General features: G+C 40.4%; 1 protein-coding gene across 8 annotated transcripts in view; it reads right to left on the reverse strand.

Annotated features, from left to right (window-relative positions):
- Positions 1 to 437: 437 nt before the first annotated feature.
- The window catches only part of PAK6 (p21 (RAC1) activated kinase 6), a 91,049-nt gene continuing 78,613 nt past the window's right edge, over positions 438 to 12,873 (reverse strand). For all 8 annotated transcript variants that reach the window (XM_042472552.1, XM_042472584.1, XM_042472534.1 and 5 more), the window contains 6 exons: positions 11,340 to 11,825; positions 10,248 to 10,381; positions 6,843 to 6,969; positions 5,948 to 6,073; positions 3,882 to 4,016; positions 438 to 2,543 (listed from right to left, as the gene is read on the reverse strand). In XM_042472552.1, coding sequence (XP_042328486.1) covers positions 2,376 to 2,543; positions 3,882 to 4,016; positions 5,948 to 6,073; positions 6,843 to 6,969; positions 10,248 to 10,381; positions 11,340 to 11,825 — 1,176 coding nt within the window. In that variant the 3' untranslated portion in view covers positions 438 to 2,375. The remainder of the gene's footprint in view (positions 2,544 to 3,881; positions 4,017 to 5,947; positions 6,074 to 6,842; positions 6,970 to 10,247; positions 10,382 to 11,339; positions 11,826 to 12,873) is intronic.

Raw genomic sequence — 12,873 nt, forward strand, 5'->3', positions numbered from 1 at the left:
GGGCACAGAAGGATTTCCATATTTTGCAATGTCTTTATGTATTTATCATTCACTCATGAACCAGTCTTTGTACCTTGAGGAAATTGTGTGCAGCTAAGAGGGCAGTAGCACTGCATTTATATTCAGTCGTTCCCTTTACTGAAATGAATGACACGGTATTCCTGCATCTATGCCTCATTGCTCACACTTCCATAAAGGTCATGTTAATTTCATCCCCAATATTATCTTTTTGGTCATTCTCAGTTGAAGAATTTTTTCTGAACCCACCAGACCTCTGTTTCTGTATCATGGTCTGAAATTGTCTGCTCTTCTGTAAGCTCTTAGAAGCTTCTTTCTGTATTATCTCAAAATAACTACAAATGAATATATAAAAATCTGAGCATTGCAGTGGAATTATGAATATTCAAAAATTCATTTTAATTTAAAACAGCAAACAATTCACAAAAAGAAACATTTGTTTCAAGGTAAGACTTTTTAAAAAACTTTTTTTTTGCACAGAACCCTGGAACATACAGAAATATTTTACAACAAACATTTCCCCAACATCTTTCACTTGTTGGTTTTTATTCGTTTACTGTTATCACTTGCTGCCACTGGGTAGATGAATAACTTAACATGTGAGAGCAAAATCTGTACCAAATGTTTAAAAATTACTGTTTTTGGTAACTCCCAGAATCCCACAGGCAATATGCTAGCTAGAGGATCCTGGGTGTTGTGGTCCAAAATATAAACTTTATCAAGCTGTGGTTATGAGGCAGTAGAACTGAAACTGATCCCATCCAACCCTCCCTCCCCACTTTCTATAACCTTTTTAGTCCACAAATGCAAAACGTTTGTTTCACAAGACTGAACTCCAGATATGCCACAATTACGTCCCGTACAGTAATGCACATAATACAACCTAAACTAAGCTTCAAATGACTTTGACCTGATAACCTTGACACTGATAAGACTTGCCGTACAAAATTTCTGCATCAGCTTTAGAAAAGAATGTTAAAAGTAGTCCACCTACCTCCAGGATTTTAGAGAACCATGAAAACATACTTGGACTCTATTCCATGCACTCTCTCCCCTCTTTAAAAACATGGGAGGTAGAGATTAAATATTCTTACCAGCAAAACAAACTTATTTCAGTGGAATAAACAAAAGAGCTCCAATGTTTTATTGACCTTGCTACAGAATTTAATGCTGGTATAAACACCATCCAATTTAACTGCCTTAGAGCAGTGTCCATTGGCAAGTCCAGTGTTATTTTGTGGGGTCCTGGTATTGGCAAATTTGATGCTTTTGATTTAGACAATCCCTCTGATGCCTTCTCTTAAATCACTGCTAGGGAAGGCACCATGTTTACAGGTTGTGAAGCCCCAAGCATAAGGTTCCACTGTCTCTCAGGAACTGCCTGGTGTGAAGCATTTCTCTCCAGCTGATGTTCGGTTGTGAAATGACAGACCACTCTTCACCTTTGAAAAGCCTACAGTTCACTATTGCAGAAAGAAATCAAAATACTGGAGAAATAATTTGGAAGGAAATAACATACCAAATCCTTTTGCAGTGGGAGTTAAATTCCCCTTAAGAAAGATGTGATACAATTTAAGATTAGAGAGTGAGGCCTATGTTACAGTCAACATTACAGAAGATGATTTTGCTGCAGGAATCTCTCTCCAGTTCTTGCTACTGTTCCTGGAGATGGGCAGACAGACATTCTAAATTGAAAGAATCGTCTTACCAATGCCTTGCAAAGTATGAATAATCCAGGAGCTTCACAATATCTATATTACAGTTAGGATTTGTGGGAATCCAGCTTTTGATTGTCTTCAGCAGGAAAAAGAGAGTAAACTTTTAAAAGAAGTCAAAGATGGTGAAAACTCCCTCTCGCATTCACATCTTGGGGGGGGAAACACTGGCAAATTTGAAACAAAGGAACACTGGTACATTCCAAATGCAAGGCTAGGGTACTTGACAGATTATGTCCATCCATACGAGCCTGTCCATAATTTGAGAATCTCATCGGAAGCCCTGATTGTGTATCTCAACAAGGCAAACTTTGTTGGCAGGTACATAATATGGGCCTTATTCTGTAGCAGCATTTCGATTGCAGAACTCTTCCAAGGGAAGTCAACCAGAAATAAAAACTTCTTTTAACAGGCCTTTGGCTTTTGGATGTGCTTTGGCCCATTTTTTTTTAAAGAATGTTTGTTTTTAAATAACAGGTTATGACTCTTACTGGACATTGTTTTGAGGGCCCCGGTGAGTAGAAAAGCATATATAAATATTTTAAATTATAATAATGGTGATGATGATAGTGATCCAGTTAGTGCTTCCAGGAAAAAGTTTGCATTGTAATAGTATGATACTAGGTATCCCTGAGTTCAGGGTCAGCAGGTGGAGGTGCGTTTCCTGTAGCGCTGGATAAGAGGCACCAGGCACTCTGGAAGTCCAGTCTGAAGCAAAAAGGGATGGTCCAAGAGTTCTTGTGCTGTTGCTCGCTCCAAGGGGTCTCGTGTTAACATCCGTTCCAAGAAGTCTCTTAAAACTGGAGACGTCTATAGAGAAGGAATCAGTCGAGTTAACATATTTTTAGGGTAGGATAATACTAGGAAGTTTTTTTCTTGATGTACAAATTCTGAAAATGATAGCTGCTAGATATTATGCTACATTCTCTTTCATCCAATTTGAGTTAAGATTTTCCATCTAGACAAAACAACAAATTTTACAATATTGCAATCAAGTTGTACTTTAGAATCTAAAGTTCAGGTGCATCATGAAATCAGGGGCTCTTGTTTATGTGGAAATATCTCCTGGAACTCTTATTGGAACCCTTACTCCTAAAGTAGTCAGTTGCCTACAGATGGTGGAGGAACCTCTCCCACCATCAATGGTGAAGTAAGACTTAGCTGCCAGTTCAGTCTATTTCTGTACTTGAAATGGTGTGGTGGTACCATCTTGTCCTTGCCTCACACAGCAAAATGACTTGAGTTGGATAGTCAAAGAATGAATGAAATAGTCTGTTTCTGAAGAGAACATAGAACACTTGGCTCCATGGCTGTTTTGCCTAAAGTTTGCATGAAAAATTAAGGAACTAGAAATTATGTTTGTAAATTTCTCTGCTAGAAAAGTGCTTCCTTGCACTTGCCACTAGATGCCAGCAACAGCCTGCATAACTACATAAAGCTACCAACAGTGTCATCTCTGGCTCCTGAACAGAGATCCTAGATAATCTATTAATAAGGGGAATATATAGCCACAAAGGAGGCAGCGAGGGTAGTACATCCAGCTGTACTTAGTTTGATAGCCCAATTTCATGTGCAGAAGTTGCCTTTAATTGGTTTCCAGATCTTCTCAAATATTACAAAAAACAAAACAAAACAAAAAAATATGGAAATCACTTGTGTTCAATTTTATTTTACAAAATATGAACCTTGTGAGTGCCTATGTGTGTCTTCAAGTCGCCTGTTGACTTAATGGTGCCTCCAGTGTTTCATTTTCTTTTCTCTGAAATAAAGCCTACAGCACCTGACCTTGCATGTATATCATTGTATGTGGCAAATACAGGAGTGTTCTTTCTTCACTGTGTGGGTGAGTGGTGTGCAATTAATAATAATAATAATAATAATAATAATAATAATAATAATAATAATTTGTTTTATTTATATACCGCTATTCCAAAGATCATAGCGGTGAACAGCAAGTAAGCTAATTGGATGGACTCTGTGGTCAGACAGCATTTCTCAGTCATATACATAATACTATGACTGATAAATGTGAACGCATTAGAGGTGGCTGCCTATGGATACCTTTTATGCTTTCTGGGTACAGCATTTGTAACATCTTTCACTGATAACAAAGTTCTTGTTTGCGGGATGTCTTATACATGTACTGACCTTATGAGAATTCTTTATTTTGGGTGGAGGGCTGTCACGGAGCCGCTTCATTGCTTGGACTGGAGAGTCACTGAAATAAGGGGGTTCTCCATCTACCATCTCTATCACCATGATTCCCAAAGACCAGATATCTACCTATAAAAGTAAAATATTGCATCAGAGCACATGCTTATCTAAAGCTAATTAAAATTTGTATCTAAGAAATAGGAAAGAAAAAAGCCACTGCTTTGGAGTTGCTGTGTGCCTCCAAGCCATTTCCAACTCATGGTGACCCCAAGGTGAATTTATCACAGGGTTTTCTTGGCCAAGTTTGTTCAGAAGGGGGTTTGCCATTGTCTTCCTTTTAGGGTGAGAGTGTGATTTGCCCAGGTTCATCCAGTGGGTGGCCAAATGGGGATTTCAACCCTGATCCCCTGAATCCTAGTCCAGCACTCAAGCCACTACTCCACACTGGCTCTAAGAAGTACTGAGCAGGCCTGGGTAGTTTTAGCAAATAATCTGAGAGGTTAAGTCTGCCGTCCTACACATCAAGATAGAGAATCCTTACTCTTTGGGGATTTTCTTCTTGTTATTAATAATCAGAGATCAGAAGAGAAAATATATTTTATAACTATTCAAGCTTTCAAACCATGATCCTGTTGGATCCAGTGGTGCAGTCATGTAACTAGTGGTGGGAAGAAGAAAAAGGTAGTGACAGACAAGTTCTGTTCCTTGAATGCCTGGGCTATTGGGGGTGGATTTCACAGAGCAAGGCAGCATAGAGGAGTGACTTGGACAATTCCTTGTGCCTCTTGATAGACAACTGTATAAACTGACCCTCCATATGACCTTGGTTGGTGGAAGGCTGGAAGCCAAGCTTTCAAGAAATAGGCCATCTCCTCCTTCTCCCTGGGGTTGTTCAGACAGTGAAAATAATCCAGGTAGAATCTGGGTTGAATATTTGTTGTTCTCCTGTATTTCAAATGCATCCAATTAAGTTTTGGGGGTGCTGCCAAAAACCCACTTAAACCAGGATAATTGATCTCAGGTGTTTTTCCAAGTTTTTCTAAAAGATTCACATTGTCAGCTATGTGAATAACTGATGCAAATAGACTCAAGGATGAACTGGGATAAAACACTGTATGCCATGAACGTGCTCTGAATACATCTGCATCATTGATTCCAGTTTTATTCAAGTGCTGGAACGTGTGGGCAACCAAACTTGCAGAGGTGTGCATAGATGCGGTTCCATAGTGTGAACAAAATCAGATGCGTGTGATTATGCATATTACCATGCTAAAAAGTCATCTGAATAATCCCCCTGTGCATGCATCAATGTGGATCCATTACCTATCCATTACATGAGCAATGCCCTAACAGTGCCCTGACAAACTCACCCAAAATTATCAAAATCTAGGCGGGAACTGGGGGGGAAACTATTTTTCTCTTCCAGTATATTGAGAAATTAACACAAAATGTGGCTGTGGCTGTGTTTTATTGTCAACCTCTGAGCTTCACATTACTCAGCTTGCAAGGCTGTAATTTATAGTTTCTATGGATGTTAACTCTTGATTGGAGCAGAGTTATAAGACTGCTGCAATATACAATTGGCCCTCCATATCCGCAAATTCTGTATCCATGGGTTCAACCAATCGTGACTTGAAAATACTCCCACTCCCAAACAAAAATTCCAAAACGCAATTCTTGATTTCGTCATTTCATACAAGGGACACTATTTTACTATCCTATTGTATTAAATGGGACTTGAGCATCCAGATTTTGGTATCCACAGGCAGTCATGGAACCAAACCCCAGCAGTTATCAAAACCCCGGTGTATATAAAAGAAACATAATCTAGTTTCATTTATCCTGTAGCCTCAGGGCTGGCAACTTGTAGCCTTCCAGTTGTTATTGAAATATAATTCCCATCAGTTCTGTCCAGGATATCCTATGATGGATAATGGGAGATGCACTACAAAAGCATCTGGAGGATCATGGTTCCTTGGATAATGCAAAGCATCTCTAACAGGATCTGAACAGACATTGTTAATGTGCTACCGATTCTGCAATCCATTAAGTACAATTACCTCAGTGGTATATGGGGACCTTGAAATAACCTCTGGAGCCATCCAATAAGGTGTTCCTACTAAAGACTTCCTTTTAGGCACATCCTTACTGATTTGGGCACAAAAGCCAAAATCTGAGAGTTTCACCTATGCAAAAGAAGAAAACGACAATCACTGTACATCCAAAACAAAGAAAGGAGACTGGGACAAAGGGGAGCAGAGTAAGGGACAGAAAGGCCCCTCTCTCCACATCACAGCTTCATCCTGGATTGTTGTCACTACCCTGTACTAGCAATTTAAAAAAAGCTATTCAAAAACTATTAATTACATGAATTCCAGGCAGAATTCAAAGTGCTGGCCATGACCTTTAAAGCTTTACATGGCTCAAGTCCAGACTGAAACATCGTATCTCCCTATATGAGCCTCAACAAGTTTTAAGATCTTTGTGGGAGGGCTTTCTCTCAGTCACACAACCATCCAGGCACATTTGGTGAAGAGAGAATCTTCTCAGTGGCTGATCCCAAGTTGAAGAACTCCTTTCCATCTTTGGTTCCCTTCCTGCTGTCTTTCTGGTACAGATGCTACCAGCAGCACTGTTGCCATCAGCATAGCCTCTTGCCTCACAGGACACATAATCCCACCACCATGGAAAGGTAGTGTCATTGACCAGTTTGTATTAGTACTTTTAAAAATATATATTTTCCTTAATGATTATGAGCTGCCTTGAATCCCACACAGGGAGGCAGGAAAGGTACAAAGTAACCAATTAATTTATTAATTGGCATTTTACCTAATTTGAGTTTTATACAGCAAAAACAACCTGGGAGGTCTGCAGTGCTCTGCCACTGAGATATGGCACAAAAGTTGAGAGGTAATTAGGAGAAGCGAGAGAGAAAGGAGCAGTGAAACAACCTACCCTTCCATCAAGGGTCAGAAGAATAGAATCACTCTTAATATCTCTGTGAATCACACCTTGAGAATGCAGGTAGGCGAGTGCCTGCAGGACTGACTCACACACTGTAGCAATTTGCTCTTCGTTCAGCCTGAAACACAGTAGCCAAAACAGTGAGCTTCAGTAGTTTTGTTTCATAAACAGAAACAATTAAAATGCATTAAACATTATAGCATGACATTTAAGTCAAGTTCCAGTTCCAGTTCCATTTTGAGCAATAAGAGTGGCAGCAGTTATTACTATAGATAGTTTTCCAAAGAGATATGACAAATTCATGGAAGACAGAGGATACAGGGATCACTCAATGGCCAGTATAGCTAAATGAAACCTACTTATATAGTAACACCATACAGGGACAAAACCATCTCACCCTCATGCTCTATTTAAGCAAGAAGCTGCCAAATTACAATGAATTAGCAAATTTGGCATTGTCCAAATTGGTCTTAACAAATCCTAGAAGTGGATAGCTCATTCCAGAAAGTGATTGCACTTCTTTATGCTGCTATTCACATAATTGACAAGGGTTGAATCCACACCTGCAAAATAATTCAGCTCTAGTACGCAGCACCCTGCCCTGGTTTTGCCTTGTTAATGCCGCGCTCCTCCCTTTTAATCTGAATTCAAACTGTTATTATAGCCATATGTTTCCCCCAACCAAAGTCACATTGGTATAAAAGAGTATTTCTTCTATTGTCCACATGTTAAATGAACTGGATTATTTTAGCCCACACAGCTGCAGTGGTTCCAGTTTTTTTTCCATCTCAGCATGCATGCGGATATATGTACATCCACATAAACCAACAGCCTTTCTTGTGTGAAGTCGAAGGCTTTTGTGGCCGGCATCCATAGTTTTTTGTGGGTTTTTCAGGCTATGTGGCCATGTTCTAGCAGAGCCTTTCTTGTATCACGCACCTGCACTCTCATTGAATAGCTCCCTCACCAAGTTCCCCCTCACCTGGGAAAATTAAATGCCTCCTCAACTCGTTTACAGAAATGTACAGCTTTTAAGAAAGAAGAAAGGACAGAGAAGGGAGGAGTATGGCGGGAAGGGCTAAAAAGAGTTTATTTCACTTCCAGTTGCCATTTCCCTGCAGTTAATCACACAAATGTGGCCCCCATCCAAAGCTCCATCTCAAGCCAGTCCACCCCACTTTACAGGGGTCTGATTTGCCTTTGTATTCAAGCAAACTACCTTGACCTCCCATATTGTTCTCATTCTCTGCAATTCTTACCTGTGGAATAAATAGCATTTGTTTAGTTAATTTGACACCACATACTCCCCCACCCCCATGATGGCCACTACTCGTGCTTCCATTTTTCATTCCTAAAGGATGGGGCTGTCTGTGTTCATATGTGTCTGTGTGTGTGCATGTGTGCATACAAGGGCTGTCCCATGGTTGCTTATCTTGCCATTTCCTTTCCTCTTTGCATCCTCTCTTCAATCCTCCTACCAGAGCAAACTGAACTGTATTTGACAGGGTAGGAGGATGAGCTCAGCGAGGTGGAAAAGGCTTATTGAATGTGAAAGTAAACCAGACCCCTCACAGCGTCAGCTGTTCCTTCGTAAAGTGGAATGGAATGACTTAAGACAGCAGCTTTGGGTGCATTTCTGTAAATGGTGAACAGACCTTTTCACCTGTCCACCAGCCTAGGTCTTCATCACCAGATGTTGGTTAGGTGTCTGGGAGCACCAGTACAATTACTGTTATTGTCCTCAAGTAAAAGGTTGAGCCTACCTCCTTCATAACCTTAACAATATATCAACAGCAAAAAAATGGCAATAACACGCCTGCTGGGCATGGATGCCAAGGTCACCTCCACACAACTACCCTAAACACACACACACACTCCTGATTCTACTCCAAGCCAGAGCACATGGTACAATTTTTTAAAATGTTTTTTTAGGGGGGTAGGAAACTGCATAATCAAAGGTGTTTTTTTAAAATGCCTGAGGCCTCAAAAAAGTGGTTTCACTTCAAAACTGGTGGAACATTGTTTTCAAAAAGAGTAAGTATGAATTATTTTACAGGTGTAGATTCCTCCCTTGTTATGCCTACTGAACACCAGTAGCTGCTTGCTGGGAGTAGACAATATTCACACTAATGGGATCTTGTATTCATCTGTTTGGATTCTAGATTTATTTATGCTTTGCACAGCACATTTACTGCTTTTTCTTCCACTGTCTGTTTGTCTGTTTGCTTTTAATTTTTTCTCTCCCTTTATACCCAGCATCAGGGCCAAGCCTAATATCTGGAAGGTTAAAGCTGTTATTTCAGGCAGCATATGCTGAGGAGTAGCAGTAAGGTATTAGAACAGACAAATATGTGTTACACTCTGCACTACCCCGCTCCAGCCCCAGCTTGTGGCCTTAGGTGTGGTGAAAACACTGTCTTCACCTGTGTTAAAGAAATATTCAGCTGCCAGTCCAGTTGTATTGTTATACATGGAATGGAAGGAGGCGGAACCATCTTACTTTTTGCTTCAGACATTTTAAAATTTTACCATGTTGGTTCTGCTCATGGAATTTATATACACCCACAGTGATCACTTCACATACCTGATAAGTGAATTTTTGAAAGCTCATGCCACAATCAATTATTAAATGTTTATAAAGGACTGACAACTGACTCAGAAAGGTGGAATATACCTTTCTTGTAAGCACCAAGATGCTTTTGCCTGGCACCTATTGAAAACAAGAACTGGAACACTGTGGTCAACTAGAAGCCTACGGTACTCCCACAAGCAAGACTTAGGGGGTGTACAGACTGGCCATTAAGGCCAGCCTGGGAGTGGAGTCAGGGTGTATGACAGCAGCATCTGCACGCAGCCTCACGGTGCTCCTCTGGCACTGTGTCTACATGACGCAGCGCCAAAGAATCACCGAAAAGCCACAGTGCCAGCAGCTATGGCACTCTTTCCGGGGTGCAAAAAGGGAAGATTGGGGCTGCACTAAAAGGGGTGGTCTGTACAGCCCCATGGGGACAATAACCTCTCTTGCTGTACTTCCTAAACATGCAGCAATCAGATGGATGTTGCCTTTCATCTTGCAAGTAGTCAAGCTCAAATATAACTAACCCGTCAGCCTTATCTATCATGAAGGTGTCTAGTTCAACATGCCTTTGAAACCAAGTGAGCTGGTGGCCATCACCACATCTTTCAGCAGCCAATTCTATTGTATAACAATGCACTATGAGAAAAAGTATTTTCACATCTTCCACCATACAGTTTCACTGGGTACTTCTTATTGTTCAAGAACTATCCTGAAAATAAACTCCTTCACTGCTAACACATGGCATAGTATAGGCAGTTGTTGCCATAGATCATATGAAAGTGATCAATATCATCATGCTGTTGTGTTCTTTTCTCTACCTGATTTGGGAAAGAATATCAGTGAGAGCTCCTCCCTGAAGAAATTCCATCAGCACCCACAGTTCATCTCCCACAAGGTAGCTTTTATACATCTCAACCACGTTGTCATGTTGGTAGTCTCGCATTATCACAACCTGAGAAGGAAATAGAAAGAAAAATGGCTGACAGTCCACACAACCATCTTTTACTGATTTGACACATCAGCAATTCACAGTTCACTATATCCTTGCACCATCAATACTGATTTGGAGACTTGTTGAGTGAAAGAAACATGTGACATTGAAACATAAGCCCCAAATGTTGATATGACTCTGCTCTAAAATCTGGAAATCAGTGGCCTACCCAGGAAGCTCTGTTAATTTCCTTATATATGAGAAAGTACACTGATCTGCACCACCCCTTTTGTAAAATGCCCACAGCTTCCATTTTCTTCTGCAGCTGTCTTTATACCCCCTATAGAAATACAGTCATCCCTTCTTATACCCGGATTTCTTATACCCGGAATCAAGCACCCACGGTTTGAAAATTTTCAAAAAAAGTATAAATGTCCATTTTTTTATAAGGGACATTATTTGCTATGTCATTATATTTAATGGGACTTGAGCATCCACGGATTTTGTTATCCACGGGGGATCTTGGAACCAAACCCCAGCGTATAATAAGGGTCCAGTGTACAGAGTTTGATTAAGATTAGTGAGTCATATTTTATTCACACTGAAATGAGTGAGGCATGTCAAATTTCAATTTCAGTGGAACTAAGGGCCATTTCACACTACACAATTATAGTACTTTACACTTTACACTTTAACCATCAGAGTAACATCCTATGAAGTAGTTTGATGAGACACTAAAGCTGTGTGGCTGAGAATTCTCATTAGCCCTCTCTGAACTGCAAGTCCCAGGATGCCACAGGATGGAACATGGTAGTAAAAGTAGAATCATAGTGCTATAATAGTGTAATCTGAAAGGACCCTAAAGACTCGTTCAAATGCTTAATCCGGCCCAACATGACCCAATTAAATAGCTCATACAATGCTGTTATAACCCATTTCTGCTCCTAGCCTCCCCCCCCCAATGTAATATGAATTTCACCTCATTAAAAAGGAGTTCCCGTCGCTGCTGCTTTCGTAGGTCCATCATCTTCACTGCTACCTGCCGCCCAGAATGCTTTTCACGAGCAATGCAAACAATACCCGTCGATCCCTCACCAATCTTAACATAGTTCTCCAGCATTGTCCTGGGATCTCCTTGGTCCACCACCATCCTGAGTGCAGCTTTGAACTGCTCATGGGTTACAACAGCTGGATCCTCATTGGCTGATTGCAGTTTAGAATCCAAGGGAAGATGAAGGTTGCTGGAACTGGTCTGAGTATGGCGGTTCCGGGGTGAACCTGCTGGCGATGGTCTGCCTTGAGGCAAAGCTGATACATGTTCATTGGTTGGCGATTTCTGAGGGGTACCAGCTTCTGAAATCCTAGCATAATCAAGTGCTGGCTGGTCTGAAGGAAGTGACTGGGATTTGGCTGCAGGACTGTGTGGCGAGCCCCAGTGTGGAGGTGGCCTAAAGAAAGGGTTGGGCTTGAAAAGAACATAATAAGGTTAATAAGGCTATCAACTCAAGGGAAGAAACCATTGAAAAGAGTTACAACAAAATAACCTACCAATAACAGCAATGATTAAATGTTGCAACTGTCAGTATTACATTCTCATACAAGGCAGGCAATTTTTTTTTGTTTGTTTTCAACACTCTAAATATCATTATAGTCCAACTGATATTGGATTAGGATTTAAGCCAGTAAGATCTAGGTATTTATGGACTTCGGTGGTGTCCATGGTGAAACAAGAATTCCAAAATCACTAAAACGGGAACTGCCTCCACCCTATATATAGGACTACCTCAAGATGAACTGAATACAGTTTGTAAAACACAAAGAAGCTGACACAGGCTTTTTGGTTCCTGCATGTTTAATGAGAACATAAAAACCATATTGGCTACAAATGTACACTTGATTTAAGAGTAACTCTCTTCCTGTTTCTATCATGCGTTAACAAGATTCACGTGCACTAAAAAGGCCCAAGGGAACATTATAGCTTAAAACCCAATCTTTTCAGAGAGAGCAGCAAGACAGCACAAACCCCCTCCCTGCAGCAACTACTTGTGCTAACCCTAATCCTGCAACAGTAATTTAATGACAGTAGAAATAGTGGATTGCCACAGCAGGAACAGCCTTGCTTTGCAGATGGAGATGGAGACTTGTCCCTCTTCTTTACATTAAAATATATAAATAAATAAAAAATAATTATTTAAATGACAGACCATTGCTGTGGGGAAAATATTTATAATTACTTATTTTATTTATTAGTTAATGTTTACATCCAATATTTCTTCCAATGAGCTGGTCCCTGGCAAGTTTTCAGGAGAGAAAGAAACAGTTGTACCAAGCAGGCACAGATTTTGTGCTATTCCATGGAGCATGGAAAAAAACACCTGCCTGTTCCCACATCAGATAGCCTGAGAAGCACTGGTCTCTTCACTTTTGGCCTTCTCACACAATACAATTATAGTAGTATAACACTACGATTCTACTTTAACTGCCATGGCAACATACTAAAGAATCCTGGGATC

This window comes from Sceloporus undulatus, chromosome 1, assembly GCF_019175285.1.
Source record: "Sceloporus undulatus isolate JIND9_A2432 ecotype Alabama chromosome 1, SceUnd_v1.1, whole genome shotgun sequence".
Lineage (NCBI taxonomy): Eukaryota > Metazoa > Chordata > Lepidosauria > Squamata > Phrynosomatidae > Sceloporus > Sceloporus undulatus.